Source organism: Ictalurus punctatus, chromosome 10, assembly GCF_001660625.3.
Source record: "Ictalurus punctatus breed USDA103 chromosome 10, Coco_2.0, whole genome shotgun sequence".
Classification (NCBI taxonomy): Eukaryota; Metazoa; Chordata; class Actinopteri; order Siluriformes; family Ictaluridae; genus Ictalurus; species Ictalurus punctatus.
In genome coordinates, this window is record NC_030425.2 from 11,774,305 (window position 1) to 11,798,306 (window position 24,002).

At 37.8% G+C, this 24,002-nt stretch overlaps 1 protein-coding gene across 2 annotated transcripts in view; it reads right to left on the reverse strand.

The window, feature by feature from the left end:
- Nucleotides 1–2,884: 2,884 nt before the first annotated feature.
- si:ch211-126j24.1 (phosphofurin acidic cluster sorting protein 2) overlaps nt 2,885–24,002 on the reverse strand; it is a 90,465-nt gene continuing 69,347 nt past the window's right edge. The window contains exons 15-25 of one of the 2 annotated variants that reach the window (XM_047158119.2): nt 21,790–21,896; nt 21,385–21,539; nt 21,152–21,262; nt 19,404–19,506; nt 18,959–18,991; nt 14,236–14,278; nt 14,076–14,118; nt 13,408–13,549; nt 12,104–12,327; nt 10,450–10,563; nt 2,885–6,574 (exon numbers count right to left, since the gene is read on the reverse strand). In XM_047158119.2, the coding sequence (XP_047014075.1) occupies nt 6,459–6,574; nt 10,450–10,563; nt 12,104–12,327; nt 13,408–13,549; nt 14,076–14,118; nt 14,236–14,278; nt 18,959–18,991; nt 19,404–19,506; nt 21,152–21,262; nt 21,385–21,539; nt 21,790–21,896 (1,191 nt within the window). In that variant the 3' untranslated portion in view covers nt 2,885–6,458. The remainder of the gene's footprint in view (nt 6,575–10,449; nt 10,564–12,103; nt 12,328–13,407; nt 13,550–14,075; nt 14,119–14,235; nt 14,279–18,958; nt 18,992–19,403; nt 19,507–21,151; nt 21,263–21,384; nt 21,540–21,789; nt 21,897–24,002) is intronic. The other variant, XM_017478036.3, reaches the window with a different exon arrangement.

Below are 24,002 nucleotides of genomic sequence, written 5' to 3' on the forward strand. Positions count from 1 at the left end.
AGAGCTCAAAACCGGAACAATTCTAATCTCAGGACCGCGTTTAAGTCATAACGAAAACTATCTTAAGTTGCCAGATACCTTACATTTCTTCTTAATTAACGCTTTCCTGCACAGTGTTTGTGTATATACCGCTTATAATGTTTTAGCTTTTTTTTTTCTTTCCCTTTTCTATCACGGTATTTCTACACCTGGACAATCCATCTACTTTTTAAATGATATTTAGGAAATGTCCAAATGCACACGACATGCAATTTTGACCAATTAAAAAAAATAATAAAAATCTGGAAATATAAAAAAATACTAATGTAATAATTTATCAATTGAATATTTATTTATGTACAGAAAGCTATTTTATCATAAGCTTCAACTGTACTTGCCGAGTCCTATATCCATAAATGTAAAGTATGAAAATATATTTGTTTTGAGGATATGTTTAATCTATAGATTAGTATTATACACTATACATTTGATGTTTTTTTTTTGTTGTTGTTTTTAATTAACGCTATGCGGACATTCATACTACAGGCTATTTGTCCTTCAGTACTTGGCTCAGAGTACTCAAGCACGAACATTTAAAAGCCATCTCCGCAGAAAAGTCCTGCTCAGGTTCCAGCTCCTAAAACACTGGCCAAGCTGTTCAAACTGGTAGACCATCTTTGCCAAATGGTAAATTACTTTCCACCTTCCTTATTAATTGTTTAAATTAATAATAGTAAAAAAAAATTCTAATATAAACTTAAAACAAACTTGTCTATGATGTTGCATTTCGAAACAGAGACCTTCCTAAAAAGCACATACCAGCTGGCAAAGTGTGTGAACACAGAATGAGCACATCTGCTCTTAGAACACAACATTTCTCAGATCTTGGAGATAAAGGGGATGATGGATTATGATCTATAATTTCAAAATTCACACGGCTCACGGTTAGGGTTGTCATTCAATGGTCCCTAAAGTCCCACAGTGTAATGGAACCTAAGCGTTCTTCAACTGGCTTTTCTTGTTTCAGAGGTTTAGAAGCGTAATTGTATTCAGATTTTCCAGTTGGTTATATTCTTGGTATGTTTACATCATTTGTCATGTTAGGTTTAAGTAGATTAACATGCTATCTCTGTCATCTCAGGCACTTAAAAAAAATATGGGTATTTATTTAACTTGTTAGCTTGTTGTCAGCAAGCCATTGAAATAATGTCATTGTAGGTTTAGCTTTAATTAGGCGTAGCTAAATAAACTAATAAAACAAAAAGCAAATAGCTAAAGAAAGAAATAAAGATGGCTATTAAGGATATTTAGTAAATAAATAAATAAATAAAATCAGAACAAACAGTAGCAGATTCATGGCTATAATAATAATAATAATAATAATAATAATAATAAGAAGAAGAAGAAGAAGAAGAAGAAGAAAAAGAAGAAGTAGAACATTGTTATTTTTGTTACTCTAGCTTAAACAAAATTTTATTAGTTAGAAGTAACAGATCCCTATAATTTAATGGCACTGAGGTGGCAAACGCTATAGTAGTAAATATTATCTGCTGAAGCTGCTTCCGAGTTTTAAAACTCATACCACCATACAAACTATTATGTCAAATTATTATAGAAGAACAAGCTGCTATTTGACATAAAAATTATTCACATACCTTTGTTTACATGTACTGGAGCTAGACACCCAGTCTCTCCTGGAATATTTACCAATGATTTAGAGAAAATTAATCGAATTTGTATATCAGTATTTATACTAAACCCTTCTCCTAGATGTATTCAGGTAATAAGCATTATCTTACACTACTGTCACGTGTTGGAAAACGGAGAAATCACAAGCTGCCAGTAAACTACATGATCACCAACCTGCTGTTGAGTTACAAATAATTCAACTTGACTTATTTATATTAAAATTGAAAGTGATCTAACTTTTTATTAAAGTACAGTGGATAGACCACTGAAGACGTTTGGGGGCAAATTTTAAACTTCAAGTGTTTAAATATAAATCAATAAATTGAGGATGCTGCAGATGTGCAGTAAAAAAAACAAATCGGTGCTTTTCCAGTTCTTCAGATGTAAGCTTTCTGTCCATTACACCAGTTCATGACCAGTTTGTGATGTCTTTCTCTCTGGTTTTACTTTAAAGTGGTTTCCAAATGAGAAACACAGCTAAAGCTTCTCTGTGGTTTGAACCACTGTTAATCCTGTGCCACAGTTTGTTCTGCTTCCCCTGCTGAAATAAAACAAATATAGGCTGCATGTTATTTTATAATAAATTTCCAAACTTACTTTCAAATATACGCATGGGTGACAAACGAAAGGAAAATACAGGGGCTCTCTTATAATGTTATACTGTGAGGACATTTTGCTGACAGGGTTTATTTCCTGTTGTCCCCTTATATGGAAGAGTCACTGCAAAGGAATACAAAGTTCTTCTGATTGATCAGCTTTATCTGATGTTGAAACATTTCTATCCTGATGAGACTGGTCTCTTCCAGGATGACTCCGGCCCTGTCCACAGGGCACGAGGGCCCACTGAATGGTTTGATGAGAATGAAAATATATAATTCATATGCTATGGGCTTTACAGTCACCAGATCTCAATCCAATTGAACACCTGTGGTAGATTTTGCTCTTCACCACCGTCATCAAAACACCAAGTGAGGGAATATCACTTGGAAAGATTTCGTTCATCTCCCCAGTACAGTTCCAGAGTCTTACTCAATCGCCGCCATGGCACATTGAAGCTGTTTATGTAATGGCCTGACACCTTACTAATACACTTGTATCTTTACTCCCCAAAACTTGCATTGGTTTAATGATTTCCATGATTTATTAGATCATCGTCATTTATTAGATTTAATAAAGGATCACTTTACTGACGTGAAAAATTCTCACTGCCATGATATTAAGTACACAGGTTATAGCTTTAGCGTTTATTTCATCAATTTACACAATGTTATGTATTTATCAAATACAGAAAAAAAGCTAAACAAAAGTATTTGTCTGTGCACTCATAAAACAGAACACACGGGTTCATTTTTTTTCCTGTATTCAGTTACATGTGAAATGCTCCAAATCCTTAACTGAACACAAAATGTCCTATAAAAGAGGTCAACTCCTTTAAAAGGGTCATACAAAACAACATGTTAATAACAATAACAGTTCAAAGTAATGCAGGCAAGGTTAAAATTGTTTCTGTATTCACAACCGTTTTTAAGACAACCGAACAGAGTAAAAACAATACAAAACAAAAATACATACGTCCACATATGGAACGGGAACATAAGGAGCGAAGCTTGCCTCAGTGGTTTACCTCAAAGGAATACTGTCATATAACTTAAAATGACATTTGTGCAAAATATGTCTGCAGATCTTTATCTCGACAAACAGACTGGCCACATATTAAGTGTTTTTTTGTTTTTGTTTTTGTTTTTTAACCAATCTCTCTTGGCTGTAAAGGAGGGCAAGCTTGCATCATTGTAGTGCTTCATAACAGAACTTCTAAAAGTCCAAATGTCTGATGAACAAAATTCAGCCTGGTAACTGCCTACAAAACGAAGCCAAGCTGTCCAATGAAATGCACTGTAGAGCCATGACATAAAATGAACATTTTTGTACAATTGACAATGAGACTACACACAACCCCTCTATATGTAACAGTGTACCAGTCTCAACTTGGTTTATATAGAAGAAAAAAAAAAAAGATAATATAGAATAACACTGCAATGCTTACAGAAATGCCCTCAGCCTCAAATCATGCTGAAGACCTTCTCCTGGTTCTCCTCTCCCTTCAAACACACGTGCCGTAACACACACACACACACACACACACACACACACACATATATATACACACAGCGCCACAACTGAACCCTTTTAAAACTTAACCATTTTGACAATCTCCGAATGATTCACTTTCTGTTCATGTTCATTATCTTCAACCACACACACCCACACACACACACACACACACACACACACACACACACACACACACACATATATATATATATATATATATATATATATATATATATATATATATATATATACACACACACACAGAGATGTGTAAAGGGATTATTGAGAGAATGGATATACAAAAACACAGCTCTACTGTAAAAAGATAGAGCACCTTACTCTCAACTTGTTGTCTTTTAGCACAAGCCCTTTAATGGCAGTCAACAGCTGACGCAACTGACCCTGTGTGCACAATATCACTCTAGCAAGTACACTCAATAAAGCCCTAGTGCACTTCCCTAGTTAATTCGTTAAAACCAAGTCTAATATGGCGTGTCCGAATATTTTTGCAGTCATAAATCGGAGACGTCTCTAGAGTCTTGCCTACACATCAATAACACACTTACTTAAAGGGCACATTTTTATCATGCAATGCGTATGGAGGGTGCGGCAGTTTTTGGTCTGAGTGCAGATCTATATCGAAACGTTCCTCAAACTGAGGTATCTATATCGTAGTCACGGGCCAAATTTCGAATCTCCCTTTAAATTTGCACCAAACTGAGTTTCCCTCCTTTTAGTTTAAAGCTCTGACAGGGCGAGAGCAGCATCTAATTCATAGTGTTCCTTTGTTTTGCTTACAGATCACTGTGCTCTAGAGTCAAACCAGGCGAACTACATGCTAAGCACTGCTTTAAACGAATACCCCAGCGTCTTTTTTTTTCAATCTAATCTTTATCTACTGTACTCTATTGTAGTGTATATGTGCTATTACACTAGACAATAATATCGACACGTTTCCCTGTACTGAGAAAAGGAACTAAAACCGTTGACTTGGAACTCACTTCCAGGTAAATAATAATGGAATAATAATAATAGAAAGTATAAAGACAGTTGGCGAACGCTTTCCTTAGTTCTTTAGTCAAAGGTATTAGTGAAGTAAATTCAGTTCGAAATCAGATTTCAAAGAGAGGACTGCATTTTTTCCGAGGGAAGAAGTTGTTGCTGTGCATTACCCTGTGTTGACAGGCAACCATTCATTTTCTATGCATGGGCCACAATTTCATTGCGCATTAATAGCACGACGTGGTAAAGTGGGGAAAAAAGAAGCCTCAAATGATTCATGTGGTGCGTGTGGTCTGACATTTCTTTAGTTCCCCACTTACAACTTTAATTCCTACTTGTATTAGTTCCCATTTATTGTTTGACACAGAAGAATGGGAGGTAAACATGATTTAAATCTTCTCCAATTATAAACGACCTGTGATTAAGTGTGTATAGAAGTATGAAGGGAAATAAAGCTTGGAAGGAAATAGCAGAGACGTTAGAATGCTTAGCTAATCTGCCATCGAGCGAGTACAAAGTTTAGCACATCAAATGTACATTAATAAACAATTCTCACACTCATCAGTGTGTTATTTAAGTTGACGCTACATAGAGCTCGGTATCAAAACAGCTGCACGTTGCCCTTTAATGCTCATCGCTTTCTAGTGTGAATGTAGGTTTAAGTTGTGTGGGCCTAATGGTGCATGGGCACCATAAAACCTTTGGGAATGTGTAAGTAACTTGAATATTTACTGTATTGCTCCAGTGTTAAACAATCAGTTACACGGTGGTTGATAGAAGACATTCTCTCATGTCAAGAATGTAAAAGTGTGTAGTTTTGAATTTGCGTAACATAGCCACATCTTGTACGTTTTTATCGCTGGAATTCAACACCCGCCCTTAGATTAACATTATAGGTGAGTTTCAATTATTTTGAAGTCATTTTCTCAGTACAGGATAATGTGTTGAAGGTCTTGTGTGTCGTAATCACATATATGCTACTATTTGGCAAATACAGATCGGGCTGTAAGACGCTGGAGTATTTCTGGAGTAATGGGTGCGAGTCCCTTCTCTCGACATCTCTCAACCTACAATCTTGACAAGAAGAGCCGTTAAAAAAAGATGAGCTCTTTAAATTTCACAGCAAGGTCTGAATCACTCTGAAGAGCAAACCTGATCCCACCCCACCTGTCCCAACAACCCCCCCTTTTCAGTACAATCACCATCACTTCTGCACCACCACCACCGTCACACACACCACCTTGTACACAGAACAAATACGACCACAGGATTTCATTGAAATAATAAAAATGCTAACCAAACAAAGTGCAAAAACCAAGCTGCCATTACGTGGTGGCTACAAAATTCTAACCACAATATGTATACAAAAATGGCAGCGCATATATATATATATATATATATATATATATATATATATATATATATATATATATATATATATATATATATATATAAAACATTACAAACAAACCTTCCTTTTGCTGGTGCATCAGCCAAGAACAGAACATTAATAACAACAACATCCATGTAGTTTGGGACACAGGCTTCAGAGCGTTTCCACAGGAAAATCCACATTTCAGGGTTAATTTTTTTTCAGTCTCCCTTTTTCCTCAGCCAGTCTCTCCCTTGCTTCATGAGGTGTGCGCCGGAGAAAGTTCCAGAGCATCACGGGCTTGTTACAGGGACTTGGTGTAGCCAAAGATTCCCACGGGGAAGTGCTTTACATGGGTGGGCCACTGCGCGGCCAGCTGGAAAAACTTCACATCATGCCACTCCACACCATCAATGGAGACTGGTCAAGAAATAAAAGAGAGAAATGACAAATATAGCAACCAAGTGAACTACAGCTGCGACTCGTATGACGAAAATGAACCTCGATAAACTGTGGAATTGTACATGAATTTAAAACAAAATTTCAGTGAAATTTACGTGCAAAAAAAAAAAAGAACTGCAAGAGAATATTGAATATGTGAAATATTGTAGAGGTGTAAGCAAAAAACAATTTGAATTGTTGGTCCAATGATGCAACCGATTGCTTACAAGGCAAGGTTTTTCAAAAGGGAAAAGCCCCGATACACAGCTTGTCATTTTACCAAGAAACTGAAAAGTCCTCTGTCTTAAAGACTTTTCTGTGTGGTGGAAAACTGAAATTTATCTCAACCGAATCATATCGCTGCTAAAGCAAATCCTATCAGAGATCAGTAGTGAATTACAGTGCATCAAATCCTTACTCTAACGGTATCTCTTTTTGTATCGTATCGTATGCATCAGACTGTAAAATCCTGCATAGACTGAAGACGGAAGTTCACACACCTACAATACTGAAATCTAGATGTAATACTACAATATAACCAGCAGATGGCAGACGTTTCCTAAAAGGATTTCGTTAGCATTGAATATATATATATATATATATATATATATATATATATATATATATATATATATATATATATATATATATATATATATATATATAGCGCCTTTACACATACATCTATGGTAGTAGCTTTGAATGTATCACATGATGAATCTCCCTATAATCCCTAATTCATTTCCAAAATAATGGTAAAAATAGGAAAGGATATCTCTTCATGCACTAACTACATCAATCATAAATTGACTGTTGGTATAACTATCGAATATAAAACACAAAAGACAGCAGTTATACAGTTTAATTCATATAGAGTAGAGCAGCCATGTCGGATTTTTATTAATCAGGTCATAGTATCTTCAGCAGCTGTGTAATATTCACAGGATTTCATAATGTTTCTGTAACTATTACAGTGTTATTTTAATTTGATAAATAGCTGAATGTCATTCACTGCTGGTATAAGCAAGTCTGAGATCTGTGCTGACTTCTCACGCTTACAAAGCTGTTAAATCAGATTTATTGACAGTGTTCACTGCCAAAAGTAAAAATAAATAAATACATAAATACAAAAAACAACAACAACAACAACAACAACAAAAAAAACAAGAATTGTTTGCCACTATGACCAATGTTTACATCTTGTGGTCTTGCTACACCACTCTGTTCGCACAATGCGAGTGCCAACTTGCATGATTTCATGCTTTAGAGTAAGAAAAGGGTAATAATGAGTAAATGAAAGGAAAACATCACAAAAATAAGTCACCAGAAATGCAACTCAGTCAGAATCAGTCAGTTTCAAGAATCAGCATTAGTTCATTTCATTAGCAGAAGCAGCTAGTGTGATGCTCAGCAGTAACAGCCCAGTTGCTGATAGCAGTTACCTTTAAATTGGGTTAGTTGCTTGTATTTGTATTCATTGTATTTTGCTTCAGGTTATTATTTTGGACTGGTGCCATAAACTCTGAACAGATGCAACACACGCCTGTTTGAATTTGACATAGGGAGAATAAACGCATACTTCTCTGTCCAACATTATGTTTTCATAATCGACTTATTTATACACAAGCCATATCCTCAGTTCATTAATGAAACCAGAGAGGGTAAATAAAATGAAAAAGCTGCGAAATCTAGGAAACGTCTCCCCTTTCTAAAATAACGTGTTTAGCCCTGTAGATAGTCTCTGGGTCGACACCTTCAGTTTAATAATTTACATAAATGCATGTCACTGGATAAGCCTCAAAAGACTAGAGGATCTGCTACAGAAGTTGAGCTGGTTCATATTTAGAAAATTCGAGTGACTGAACTCTGGCCAGTTTTTAAAAAATGTTAATGCATTTATCAGCTCTGATTCAGTATTTTTTCAAGTCATTGTTTTGGTTTGCTGAAATTTTGTTGGATCCACATCTGGACTGCAGTTCACCAGTTGACAATCTCTGACATATCAGATATGAAATCAAATGAACCTGGCTTCAGATTCAGTAAAACTAAAGGCTTTGTGTAATATTGCTGTCCCTCTGAGAAACGGATCATGTACTCGCATCCACGCTTCGTGTAGTATTTTTGAAAATTGATATTGCCCATTTCCACCATGGAAATGTTATAAATCAACATGGAAGAGGATGTGTCTGTATTGTCTCAAGGATCGCAGCTGAAGTTAGTTGCATCTTGTGGTCAGAGAGTCTCCAGAACTCCAATCCGACATCACCTACATCACCGCAAGTTGTTTGGAAAGGTTTCAAGAAGGGTTTCAAGAAGGGTTTACCAGACACTACTGGAACTTCAGATGGGATCGGGTTCTATGGTCAGCTGAAACCAAAATAGAGCTTTTTGGCAATAAACACCAGAGGTGGTTTTGGCGCACACAGAGAGGTAGCCATATGGAAAAGTACCTCATGCCCACGGTCAAATATGGTGGTGGCTCTTTAAAGGTCCTGGACATTTTGTTAGGATACATGGCATCATGGACTCTATCAAATATCAGCAGATATTAAATGAGAACCTGACTGCCTCTGCCAGAAAGCTTCAAATGGGCCGTGGTTGGATCTTCCAGCAGGACAATGATCCAAAACATCAAAATCAACACAAAAATGGTTTACTGACCACAAAATAAAAGTCCTGCCATGGACATCCCAGTCCCCTGACTTGAAACCCATAGAAAACCTGTGGGTGAACTGAAGAGATTTCGAGATCCACACTGTTGGACTCTCGAAATGTGAAGGGTCTGGAGAGATTCTGTATGGAGGAACGGTCTCAGATCCCTTGCCATGTATTCTCCAACCTCATCAGGCATTATAGGAGAAAACTCAGAACTGTTATCTTGGCAAAGGGAGGTAGCACAAAGTACTGACTAAAAGGGTGCCAATAATTAAATAGGTTAAAACCTATATTTAACAAAGATACTTTTTTCATAAACCTGTGTTGTGTTTGCAATTGTTTGAGATCCATTAGAGTAGAATATTTTTGTGAATTTTTTAAACAGAAAGTCAAAAGGTTTAACAGTAAAGGCATTTTTGCACAGCTTTCTTTGCTCATATTTACCAAGGGTGCCAATATGAGTGGAGGGCAGTGTACACTATATAGTCGTTTTGCTGTAACTAATGTTGAAAGTGGAGAGATAAGAACGGGATCGTCCGTGTCCCCAATATACTGGTATATGGCATTATTTCACAATCAGGAAAAGTGAGCCTGTTATGTTGGGGTATTTTTTTTAACAGGGGCCTCAAATGGTCTAAAATAATATTATATTACATTATTATTAATAGAAAAATAGTTTTATTTCAGTGGTAATTTTAAATAAACTAGAACATGTTCTTTCCCACTGTATGGCCTGAAATCCTTATTCACTTTAATTGAGTGTTAGTAAACATAAACATAAAACATTACAGTATGAATAAATAAATGAGTTATCACAATAAACAACCAAACAGACACGTAAACTATTAATGTGCAGCTTGTAATTTAACACACTGGAGTCAATTAAAAACCAAGCCAGCTTTTGCGCAGCCCATTAATATCATGTTTCCTAGTTAAAAAATAATGATCGACTTTCACCTGCTTAATTAAAAAACAGAAAACCCCGATGAAACAATGACACTGCTACAACTGTTACAAAACCATTAAATTGGCTTGTATGCTTATCATCATGCCCTGAATTTTTCATAATGTTCCCCCCTAGTGTGAACTAATCAAATCTTGTTTTGCATTATTCATGTCGATACGGTATATGTGTGTGTGTGTGTGTGTGTGTGTGTGTGTGTGTGTGTGTGTGTATGCGCATGTGAGCCATTCTTTACCTCTCAGCATGGTGTGTTGGTGTTTGGCCGTGCAGATCAGCCTACTAATACCATCGATCACCTGGCTCTTGGAGTCCACGTCCTTTTCCTTCGGCTTCTTGCTGAGGAAAATCACTACAAATAGAGAGGGACGCAAAATGCTCACTGTGGCCTGCTGTGTCAGCTCCAATAAATCACAAGGAGAAATCACAAACACAATAATGCACCATCTGCACTCTTGCGGACCATGCATGAAAAAACGAGCAGGTCATATATATATATATATATAGCTGTGGGCACAATATAAAAAATGAAATGCAAAATAATAGGATGCGCTGGATCAAGTACTATTTTATACGGTGTTGGCTAAAGAAGAGTGAAGCAATATCGTTGAATTAAATCAAACCTGCAGTGATTAATATGATAATTACAACTAGGACTATACACCCAGCAATATATTAGCAATAGACTAGACTCATTTTTTATTTTTTTTCCCAATGCTTGCCATCTTTACCATGTAACATCACATTAGCCTTTCCACTTTTCACTTTTCAATTATCTCTTGCATTTATGTTGCACTGTATTATATTCGACAGCAAAGAAAAATAAACAGTATATGTGTCTTCATTCCACACTTTCAATCGCTGATTTTTTGAGGCTCAAAAAACAACTGTTTGTGTTTAAAGGTGGTGGTCTAGAAGCTATTTAAAAATAAAATAACATACATCACAGACGCTACTACTAAAGAAAATCTGGCAACCTTGCAGGTGGGACCTACATGCAGTTCAGGTGCATAATCTGAATAGCGCACAGAGGAAATCGACTTAAGCACATGTATAACTCCTCTGGATACTGAATAATGTAACTTCTGAAACTCGTAAATATTGAAATAGCTTTTGAACTTTGTATTTTTTATCGCTAAATCTAAATTTGGCCCAAGATATAAAAAGTTAATCTGTTTTCTGACAAATCCCGCCTCCTGCACTATGATTGGCTAACAGTTCCTACTCTCAAACAGTCTGCCAACTAGATCTCCAAGAAACTGTTCAAATCACCATAGCAACTAATTTAAAAATTCTGGTGGGGAACACCGCCTCACACCTCCAGGGTCGGGGATTCGATTCCCACCGTGGCCCTGTGTGTATGGAGTTTGCATGTTCTCTGTGTGCTACAAGGGTTTCCTCCGGGTATTCCAGTTTCCTCCCCCAGTCCAAAGACATGCATGGTAGGTTCATTGGCATGTCCAAAGTGTCCGAAGTGTATGAGTGAGTGTGTGAATGTGTATGTGATTATGCCCTGTGATGGATTGGCACCCTGTCCAGGGTGTACCCCGCCTTGTGCCCCATGCTCCCTGGGATAGGCTCCAGGTTCCCCGTGACCCTGAAGGATAAGCGGTATAGAAGATGGATGGATGGATAGATGGATGGTGGGGAACATGGGTTCACATTGCTGTTTATCCCCGTGTAATTCATGGCATTATGGTAACCATGACAACACTCAGTTTAGAACACCATTTTCATAGTTCTTCATGCAGCTTGGATTTCCACAGGCTTTATGAGTGCACTGTAACTCATTCAGCTCTTTATACCCAATATACAAACACTAAAGTGTGCCTTACATTTAACTATGTGTGTATGTGTGTGTATGTGTGTGTGTGTGTGTGTGTGTGTGTCACCTTTCTTATTTTTCTCTTTCATGACGACGGTCATGGCCATGCCGTGAGGTGGAGTGAGCTCTCCTCCTCCAGGGATGCGTGAGACCTGCATGGAGCGGAAATTGCTCTTCAGCGTGTTCTTCATTCCCACGTCTCTTTTCTCTCCGTCCTTCTTCTTCTCTGCACCCTGACACGTCCAGTAATCCACCTGCAGTCCCATCACCTCTCCACCTGAGCCTGGAGAACTACACACACACACAGGCCTTATTACTTAAGTTGTTTATATGCCTTATTTACAGTATATATCATTTTGAAAATTTAATTTTTTGATCTACTAAGTTACTGTAATTTAAAAGATTATATACAAGATCTGAAATTGTAATCCTGAAAGAATCTGCAATATCTGCATAATATTATCATGCATGTTTTTCAGATACATCAATCTGAAAAGTAATCATTTTGGAGTTCTGAGTTTCGCTGAGCACAGAGCTTAGTATTACAGTACTGGCCCTGTTCAAATCGACCTCATCTATTACCAGCGTTCTGTGTAATGTCCATTGTTAAAAACGTTATATAAATAAAAGTGAATTGCGAATTGAGTTAATAACCTGGTGACAGAGCCCTATATAAGCTGATTGTTACGTGTCTGACACTTAATGCTGCCATGTATACTGGGTACGTTGTTATTTCGGACACCTATAGTCTCGCTTGTATAAACTAACCAATCAAATCTGCCACAAATTGCTTTACCAAACCTCATCTGGTCAAACTATTCCAGTCGAATGATGCTTTTAAACCCTCAGGTTTAATAAAAGGTACTAAATTGTACCTTATCAGCTTGCTGGCGTGGGCACATCTTTTATACTTTTACTGTGTATAAATCAACTGTACATGGGAATATGGTGTACATTTCATGTGATTTAAGGTAATACCTTACATTATCCATAAATATGCTGGTAAGTGGACTGAAGAGTGTAAATTGCCTCCAGGTATAAATGTGTGTGTGTGTGTGTGTGTGTGTGTGTATGCTTCAGGGTGCATTATACTGTGTTCCAGAGATAGGCTCTGTATCTATCACAACCCTGACCAGGATAAAGTGGTTACTGAAGAGGTTGTACCTTTAATGAACTTTTAAAATAAAACTTTAAAGATACACTCCATTCACCTTCGCAGGTAAAAAAAAAAAAAAAAAAAAAAAGACATAGTAAATGTACAAAGTCTGAGAGTGTAGACAACTTTAAATGATCTCCGTAACTGTCTAGATTGATATCTCTGTGTGAGTGAGAGAAAGAGGAGGAGAGAAAGGAAAAGTGTGGGTAATGTACCCTGCTCCAGACAGACTAGCCGAGACAGAGGGAGAGGAAGGAGGAGTGCAGGTCATGTCTTTCCCGTATGGTGTCCCAGTCTGGGCTGGAGGTGAAGACAGCATGTTCAAACTGCCCATCACATTGGCATCATCAGAATCCACTACAGAGAATACACACACACACGCACTAATTTACACTATCCATGGTGGTGTGTACATGAAATAATAGACAAATCTACTATACACAGAGGCTTGCATAAGTGTTCACCCGCATTCAACTTTTCAAAAAATCTTTGTGTTGCAAATGGACTTAACTGGGATTATACTATGTGATGAATTTACATAAAATAGCCCATAAAGTGGGAGGAAAAATCTATATAGTTTGCACTATTCTTTACTAATAAAACAAGTTGCATATCCCAAACTTTGAACATCCCACTGGTTGCCGTTATATCCATTATTAAACAATGTAAAGAATATTCAATGTAAAGAATATAGCACAGGGGGGGCATTAGTCAGAGACGCAACCAAGAGGCCATGTAACTCTTCACATGACACTACCACCACCATGCTTCACTGTGGGGATGGAATACTTATGGAAGGCAATGTAACTTTTTTATAGATGTTTAACTTTTTAGTTATACAGTGAGTGCATTATTTGTTGTTTGTACATGCAGAGGCTCCTACCTGACGTGGACAGGTTGTGCTCAACAATGCCTACTTTCACCAACTGTAAAAAGACAAAGCAAAAACAATACAGCTTCTTATTCTCCAACAAATGTCTTTGAAACATAATCAATTTGCAATGGTTCTGATAAACAAAAATCAATCAACTCGGCACTCTTACCCCAATGAACGGCACAAACTTCTGGCACGAGTCCTCGTCAGGGCTGTGTGGTGAAACAGTGAGGAAATATTAGAACAATGCAGATCAAACACAGGTCTGAAGTTACAGAGTCAGTGAGTGGCTGGGTGAATGTGCACTCAGATGTCCAGGTGTGAAGGAACGGGTCATGTCAAGGCTGGCTGAGTGACAAAGGCATGGTGCCACCTCCTGGTGGCAGGGTGCTGTGAGGAAGCGTGGGGTCATGCCATGAAGTCATGAGCGGATGCTGGGATAGCTGCTTACAACCTCCACCAATCAGGTGCAGTGTAAGGCGGTGGACAGCAGTGTGTGGTCATTTTGCTAACCCTGTATTCCAATACTGTCTTTAAAATGCGCTAGGGCACTAGCTAACATAGCATCAAGTTTTTATATTGTGTTTTATATTTGAAATCATAATTAGAAATTGTTGTTGCTATAGAGCTAGGCATCCTGAATGTTAACACCTGATTCCATGCTGCTAGACGCAGTCAAATACAATTCTAAAAGCCATCAATTGCCACCAATGTTCTTGTGAAAACTTACCGAGCACTGACATGTTAAATAAAGGTCTACTTACAGAACGCTTCATTAGGTTAATGGTCATATATGTTTTTCTTTGTTTCATGTCATTTATTCATTTATTCTTAGGCTAAGATTATGAAGATAGTCCTTCAAACAAGTCCCTCAGAAAGTTATTACTACACAAACCAAACGTATTAAAATGAGAGCATTTATATACAAACAGTGATTTCCATCACCCCGTCCAGGGTGTCCCCCGTCTTGTGCCTCGTGCTCACTGGGATAGGCTCCAGGTTCCTCGCGACCCAGTAAGGATAAGCGGTAAAGAAAATGGATGGATGGATGGATGAATGATTTCAATTACAGCCATCAGAGCTGCTGTTCTAAAAATTATCCGACATTCATAATCAAGAATTCAACAGTGCAGTGATATAGCTAATCTACTTACAAGCTATTTGATTTAGAAAGTAGTGAGGACACCTCCTCACTATAAACAATGTGCAGTCAGAATCAGATTTTTGCATTTATCAGAATATTTTCCTATAGTTAAACACATCTCACTGTTTACTGCAATGCATATATACAGTTCTGCTAAAAAAACAACCAACAACAAAAAGTACATCCTTCCAATCTGCTGCAATTAGCCACGTCTGAGAATGATGATGATGGTGAGATAAAACAGTATAGGAACACAGGGTTAATGTGACATAGTCTCCTCTGACCACCTCCAAATGGCCTTTCGCTAATTGAGCTCATGAAGCTGATGTCTGAACCCAGAATGAGGATGAAGCAACTCTACTAAATGTACTAAAGTACAGTGGTGAAAAATGACTGCTTATTTTTTCTCTGTTGTGGTGTCTTTGCGTATTGATTAGGCAGTGAGTCTCAAGAGTCCAAGGATTTTGTGCTCAGTGTATCTTTGAGACATATCCTTGAGATACAGCGAGCATACTGCTGTTAACTGCCTTAACTAATGTGCTCACTAAGTGGGAGTGTGTGTGTGTTCCGAGGACATGATGCTTCTGTGACATTCACTACTGTCACTCTCCATGATGAAGCATCTGTGTACTGGCAGAGGTCCAGGTTTGAAAAGGGAAAGTCACCCTTGTCCCCCCTCTTTTTTAATCTCTCCATAAATCAATGTTAGTCTCATTCTCTCTCACTTTTATATACAACCTCAATTCCGAAAAAATGCTGGGACAGTATGGAAAATGCTAATAAAAACAAAGAAGAGTGATTTGTAAATGTACTTTGACTTTGTATTTAAATACAACATGTATAAAAGACAAGGTATTTGATGTTTTACATGTTTTACGTCAATTGCATAATTTTTTTAATTGATGCATGGAACATGTTCCAAAAAAGTTGGGACAGGGGCAATTTAGGACTGATAGCGATGTGTCAAGTTGAAATAAGAAGGTGATGTGAAACAGGTGAGGCAATCGTCTAATCATAGTATATAAGGAGCCTCCAAAAAAGGCCTAGTCCTTCACGAGCAAGGATGGGTCGAAGTTCGCCTATCTGCCAACAGATGAATAATCCAATACTTTGAGAACAACATTCCCCAAAGACAAATCGGTAGGATTTTGGGCATTTCACCTTCTACACTGCACAACATAAAAGATTCAAAGAATCCAGTCAAATCTCGGTGCGTAAAGGGCAAGGCCGAAAACCACTTCTGAATGCGCGTGATCTCCGATCCCTCAGACGTCACTGTCTTAAAAAAACGTTGTGAGTCTGTAATGGACATCCTGACATGGGCTCAGGAATACTTTGGTAAACCTTTGTCAGTCAACACCATTCGCCGCTGCATCCACAGATGCAAGTTAAGGCTTTACTATGCAAAGCAGAAGCCATACATCAACACTGTCCAATTGCACCGCTGACTTCTCTGGTCTCGGTCTTATCTGAGATGGACAGTAGCACAGTGGAATCGTGTTTTGTGGTCTGACGAGTCAACATTTCAAATAGTTTTTGGACAAAACAGCTGTCGTGTTCTCCGGGCCAAAGAGGAAAAGGACCATCCAAGCTGTTATCAGTGTCAGGTCGAAAAGACAGCGTCTGTCATGGTATGGGGGCGTGTCAGTGCCCATGGCATGGGGAACTTGCACATCTGTGAGGGCAGCATTAATGCAGAACGATATGTACATGTTTTGGAGCAACATATGCTTCCATCCATAGCAGGACAACGCCAAACCACATTCTGCCCAGCTTACAAGCACATGGTGCTAGCATGGCCTGCCTGCAGTCATGACCTTGAGAATGTTAGGTGCATTATGAAGTGAAAAATAAGGCGATGAAGGCCCCGTACAGTTGCAAAGCTGAAGAAATGTATAATGGATGAATAGGGAAAATTCCGCTTGCGAAACTTAATCAACTGGTGTCTTCAGCGCCTAAACACTTAATAAGTGTTATTAAAAGAAACGGTGATGTTGCACAGCGGTAAACAGTCAACTGTCCCAAGTTTTTTGTAGTGTGTTGCAGTCATCAGATTTTAAATGAGTGTATATTTTCAAAAATAAATTCAATTCACAAAGTAAAACATCAAATAATGTGTTTTCAATATAATACAGGGTGAACTGAATTTTCAAATGACTCTTTTGGTTTGTTTTTTTTTTTGCATTTTCCATACTGTCCCAACTTTTTTGGAATTGGGGTTGTAATATCATTTTAATACCCCACTCTTTCTGTCCTCCGCTGTTTCACGTTCTAATATCCTCCTCTCTTTTTATTCTCTTTTATGTGAGCTGGTAATTGGTTGTGTGACCTTTCTAGTTATGTGTTTGTCCTTCCCCTGGGGACATACAGACCTGTCCAGACTAGTCATCCAACCCTGAGCCTCTCATGTGTGTGTGTGTGTGTGTGTGTGTGTGTGTGCGTGTGTATTTGCGATAGCTACATCTTCCTGGTTTTACTCCTTTTTCCTTTTCTTGTCTGAGATTTCCTTTCTAACCATATTCTTCCACTTTAAAGGAATAATCCAGCATTTTTCAACTTAATCTCTATCTACTGCATCTGTAATGTGTGATTACTATAGACAACAATTCTAACATTTGTCTGTACTGAGAAAGGAAACGTATTTATAATGGAAGTCTAAGGGCAGTTGTTGGAGCACTTATAATACCTGATGCATTTTGATGCACAATATTTTCCTGCATCTGTAAAATTCCTCCTATTATCGTTGGAACTACTTCTGTTAGAAACAAAAATGTATGTACAGAATTGCCTCAGTATCATAAACAAATTTATTTATTTATTTTGACTGTTTTTCTCTAGGATTCTCACATGGCTGTCGAATTCTAAGACCCTTGTTATTAGAGTGTTACGGTTGTAGTTTTGAGTTTGCATCCCATCTTTTAAAATAAATAAATAAATAGATAGATAGATAGATTAATTAATCAACAGCTGCCCTTAGCCTTCCATTATAAGTGAGTTTTGAGTAAACAGTATTTTTTTTATTACAGGGAAACTTTACAAGTCCAAATTCTTGTCAGAAAATATCACATACACATTTACATTTATGGCATTTGGCAGACGCCCTTACCGAGGGTGACTTATATACGCTACAGATACAATCTTTCTGGGGTCATAGACTGGCAGACCACAACGCAGAGGTGAACTCAGCAAAGTATTTCACTGGACCAAACTGAATACTGGAAAAACACTGTAGCAGAGCTGATAAACGTACAGGGAAAAAATTCATCAACTCTGAACATGAACCTGCTTGGCTTCTATAGCAAATTCCATGTTGCAGCCAATCACAGGAATGTAAATAATTTAGCTGAAGACAGCTTTACCTGAGACTAGCTACAGGTCAGCAACAAAAAACCAGACTGTTTAAAGATGAATGGACAATTTAATTAAGCATTAAATGCTAGCCATTCAGTCATGTTAGTGGTTTATCCGGACCTTTATAAGCAAGGACATTCATATAACTGGATCTTTAGGATTTTTTTAATACCCCTGCAACAGACAGAGATTAAGTTGAAAAATACAGAAGTATTCCTTTAACTAATAAGAAACCTTGTTAAAACACTTCAGTGCACTCACTCAAACTGAACCAGACCAAAAGAAAAAAAAAAAAAACCCCAGACACATTAAAATTAGCGGTGTGACACATTGAGTATGAGTGGGTTAGACACGACAAGGGCAAACTGGGAACGTCAACCCACACACAGTCATGTACCTGATGTAAAAATCAAAATACAAACTTCTTTTCCTTGAGTGCCAACAAAAGAAAAAAGGGAAAGAAACCCAAAGCACAACAGTATTACACACGTGTTTGTTCTCAGCTGTTTAGTCATTCTTCTCAATGCAAAAAGCACATCAATATTGAATAAACCCGAAAAAAAAACAATGCACAAAACGAAGAAGAGAATCAAGACATTAAAAGGATTTTTAATTGCACTGATGAAATCCTTTTAATAGAATTCGGCCACGCACACTCTCTGAAAGTGACCGCTAAATGTAGAAACATTTCTAACAAGAAAAATAACAACAGATAAACAACAGAGATCTTTACATATATTTATGGCACGTAAAGTATCTCGATCAGCTTTCTGTAAACACACACACACACACACACACACACACACACACACACACACACACACACACACTTACGGGAGTACCTTTTTTGTTTGTAGGTGAGCATGGCCTCAGAGATGGGGAAGTGATGGGACATGTTTGCTCCTGCCAGATACTGAGACACTCGGCCAGCCACATCGATGTTGTCTGTTCAGATAGAAGTCAAACGTGTGAAAACCTTCCCACACGTACACCAACATTCTTTATCTAATTAAAGTTCCCGGGAACCTAAACGCATGACTGCTTTCCAGTTAGTCTAATGTTCGGTCTAGTACCAAATATAATATATTTTATTAACTGCATGCAGTGATTATTTCGATAATCAATGAATATGTCGATATTTAATCTATTAGCTGGATTTTTCAGACAACATCCTAAACTTGGGATTAAAAATGGGGACCCTGAAGCTATGACACCACAAGCAACCTACTGTACCAATCATTAATAATTATTAATAATGTATCACGTTTGGTACCTACACAATCTTCCTATTAGTTTCACTGTCATTACCAATGAGTTGGGTATTGTGTCATGTTTTAAGTGTAGGTAATACTAGTATTGTGTAATGATTGATGTATGTCATTTTGTTTTTTTTGTATTGTATGGATGAAGCGTAATTGTACAGTGAACTGTTGTATGTTGACCTGCTCTCTTGATCGTCCAAGACAGATCTCTCTGAGGGAGATAACTAAGGATAAACTAACTAACTAACTCATTACTGAATAATTAATAGTGGTTAACAGATAATAATTAGGGCTGCAACTAACGATTACTTTCATAATCGATTAGTTGGCCGATCATTTTTCCAATTAATCGATTAATGGGGGGGGGGGGGGGGGGGGGTTAAATAAATAAATTCCACAAACTGAGTGTTACAAATATAAAAACCTTACACAACTGTTTGTCCAATTATATAACACTGAAAAGAACCCAATACGCACACACACACACACACACACACACACACCAGAATATATATTATTTATTTAGTACTGTAGTTAAATTCTGTGCTTTTTGTGCATCCATAAAAATAAAGCATAAATACTTGTATATAAAATAAACTAATATATAAGTTTATATTATATAATTGTATTAATGCATTACTTTTTATAAAAGGTAATGTTGACATAAACAGTAAAGTGAAGACAGTCATTGTCTGTGACTCTGGGTATCTGGTAAAGCTAGCAGCGTCACATTACGTGCGTATGACGTCATGTGCCGTCGACTAGGAAGCGGCTTATACTTCCGGTTAGTAAAAAAAAAAGGTTAATGTTCTATTTGAGACGATATTACCTTTCTAAAATTCATACACTAGATGGTAGAGTACATAATGCATAGTGTAAGTGTATAGTAATTGGGACACAATTTTAGTATTTACTCTCCGAAGCGTGTTTTCGGAGCAGAAGTAACGTAACGAGTAAACACCCGTGACGCACAGACCAAGTAATCGATAACGGAATTCGTTCATGACGATTTTCGTTATCGATTACTATCGCTTTTATCAATTAGTTGTTGCATCTCTAGATATTATGCTTTAAGATTAATAAATAAGAAACCAGGACTTTAAGGGGTTACACTTTTTTTTAGCGCTCAAGAAGATTCCACACTTCCACTCTGTACTCTTATTATGTAATATTAGTTTAATCACTTCATATGGTTTTCCATTTCAAGTGGTTACTGAATTATATATTTGAATTTGGGAAAATTCTAGAGAGAAAGAAACAAAAAAAAACAACTTAATTGAATTCTAAAGCAATTCAGACAGAATGAATTGTAAGGATTTGACTCAGACCTGATGTCGGGGCCTCTAACCTCCCAAACACATCTCTCCAGCCAGCGTCCAAGAAAATGCTGCTGAACTTATTATCGAAAGATGAGATGTACTTCGCCACAGGGTGGCAACCTGAACAAATGGAGATAACGAAAACCTTGATACAATCAAAACAACAACGCAAACAAATAAACAGAACTGAAGCTTTTTCTCTCGTTCTAAGTTTCTTGAGAGCTATGGAGGGACGGTCTTACCGACAGGAATGACAAGGAAGCGGATATAGCTCAGCCAATCAGGCGTCTTGTTAGCGAGCTGCTCCACAAAGCACCTCAGCACAGTGCTCAGGTAACTCTGGTCTCCCGCCACGGCCACCTTAATGGTGGGTGGCGTCTGTGCGTTGCAGTTACAGCTGAGGAGAGATGGATATCACATCAAAATGCAGATCAAGCCATCTCTTTCGTCCGGCAGCTATTTATATATGAAGTATATAATGCAATCTGCAATCTGATAATGAACTTCAGAGCTTATCCACAGTGCTTAGCAACAGTTGCTAGGCATGAGTACTCAGTTGGTCAGGAAACCAGGAGATCAGTATGAAGGCAATGCTGAGGTTTCTGTAGCTTTGAGAAAATTCCAGCAAGGTGAAAATGGATCCTTACAATCTCTGGATCCTGGTGACGATGGTGTTGAAGGCCGCCTGGACATCAGCGGCAGAGATGGTTGAGACGATGGGCTGCTTGTGCTCATGGAGGATCTCATTCAGATACTACAGAGCGAGAGAGAGAGAGAGGGAGAGAGAGAGAATGATGAGCGAGATGGAGTGAAAGGAGAAAATCTAACAAGAATTTCATGGGGAAATCCTCCAGCTGGAGAATGGAGACTAAAAGATTTTTTGTTCTCAAGAGAACTTTATCACTTATTATAGGACCATCCATCCACCACATATCCCACACAGAGTTGCAGGGAGCCTGGAGCCCATCCCAGGGGCCTCAGGACACAAGGCAGGGGACACCCTGGACAGGGTGCCAACCATCACAGGGCACAATCTCACACACACACACACACACACACACACATCTATTCATACATTACGGACAATTAAGAGATGCCAATCAACCTACAACGCATGACTCTGGAATAGAGGAGGAAACCAGAGTACCTGGAGGAAATCCCCGAAGCACGAGAAGAACATGCAAACTCCGTGCACACAGGGTGAAAGCTGGAATCAGACCCCCAACCCCGGAGGTGCGACGCAAACGTGCTAATGACTAAGCCACTGTGCCCCCAATAATATGACCAATTATTACTTCTTTTTTTTTCTTCGTTTCTTGAACATAGAATTTAATATATGCTGCACAAGTAATACTGTGTATGTTCAAGCTTCACTTCCATAGATTATACTTGTTGCTGGGGAGAGAAAGACCCTCACAGTCTGATTAGTACATTTAATCTTGAGAAGCTGCAGATGTACGCAGATGTTCTATATCATACTGTCCACTTGATCTAAAGTCTGTCTGGCAAAAGCCAGCCGAGCCACGTTTTCTGACATTTCTCTGTGGTTTGTATTTTTTGCATGACCAGGTCAAGGGAATTATTTAAATATTTATCAAACCTTCTGTCTAAACGATTCCTTTTACAGAGACTTCTCAGAGGATCACTCACTAATGTGAGTTCTCTACTGCTTCACGAAAAAAAAACAAGAAGTCAGCTCTTTTAGTCTCTCCCCCATTACATATTATCCAGTCCATTGAAAATATAACAACATTATATGAACTATATAACATATAAACTAATGACGTGTAACTTAATACCACGTCTAAGACACATGCTTCTTTAATTTGTTAAAATTCATTAGAAATTTGATACTAAATGAAGAATATGTGAAAAAAAAAAAAAAAAGCACTTGGCTGTGCATTTATGCATTTATGCAGAGCTTCATCTTCTTATTCTTCTTTTTAATTTTTTTTTTTTACATCAACTACACCAAGGGCATTTGGGCAGGAAAGTATTTTGACAGATTTACGTTAGGTGACTACAAGTAGAACATGAGATCTTAAACATACAAATGTTTTGCCTTTACTCTGGTTTATTGTAATTGTATAATAGGAAATATTAGTTACATTTGTCTATATTCAAAATATTTTCACTTGCTAAGATGTGGGTTTTTTTTGCGAGTGGTAGATAATTGTCACGATTTCCCCTCAAGCTAGTGCTACAGTATGTAGCTCGATGAGCTCCATGTGAACGCACGCTTTTGGGTCTTCAATGACATTGTCTTTGTATACTTTGGACACGTCCTTTTGTTATGGTTTATGTCCTGTCTCCGCCCCTGCATTGTCATCGGTTGTTTCCCCGTATGGTTGCCATCATTGTTTTCAGCTGTCTTGTGTTTCACCCCGATTACGTTTGTCATTTAAACCTCTCATGTCTCTTTGCCCTTCGCGTAGTATTGAGAGTTATTACTGTACCAAGCGTTAGTACCCTGTTCCTCATTTCCTTTCATGTTCTTTGACCTTGTTTCTCATTTCTCGTTCTTGATTCTAGCCTTGCCCAGTTTATTCCTGTTTGCCAATCGCCTGACCCATTGCCTGTTTTTTGACCTCGCTATTGTCTCCTGTTTTGGATTTGTCTGCCTGTCTCTCTCTAATTAAACTCTTATCTACACTTGCATTCATCCAAATCTTCATTACATAAAACACGTGACAATAATTACATTGTAATAACTGAAAAATGTCATTCTAAAAACAACAATATACCTTTCTTGCGCTTTACCAAGTGCCTTCTGAGTTTACATATTTACTCACAAAAGATCAACAAGTAAGCTATCCATTATCCATCAATTATCCATTAAAATACCACATACAAGTACAAT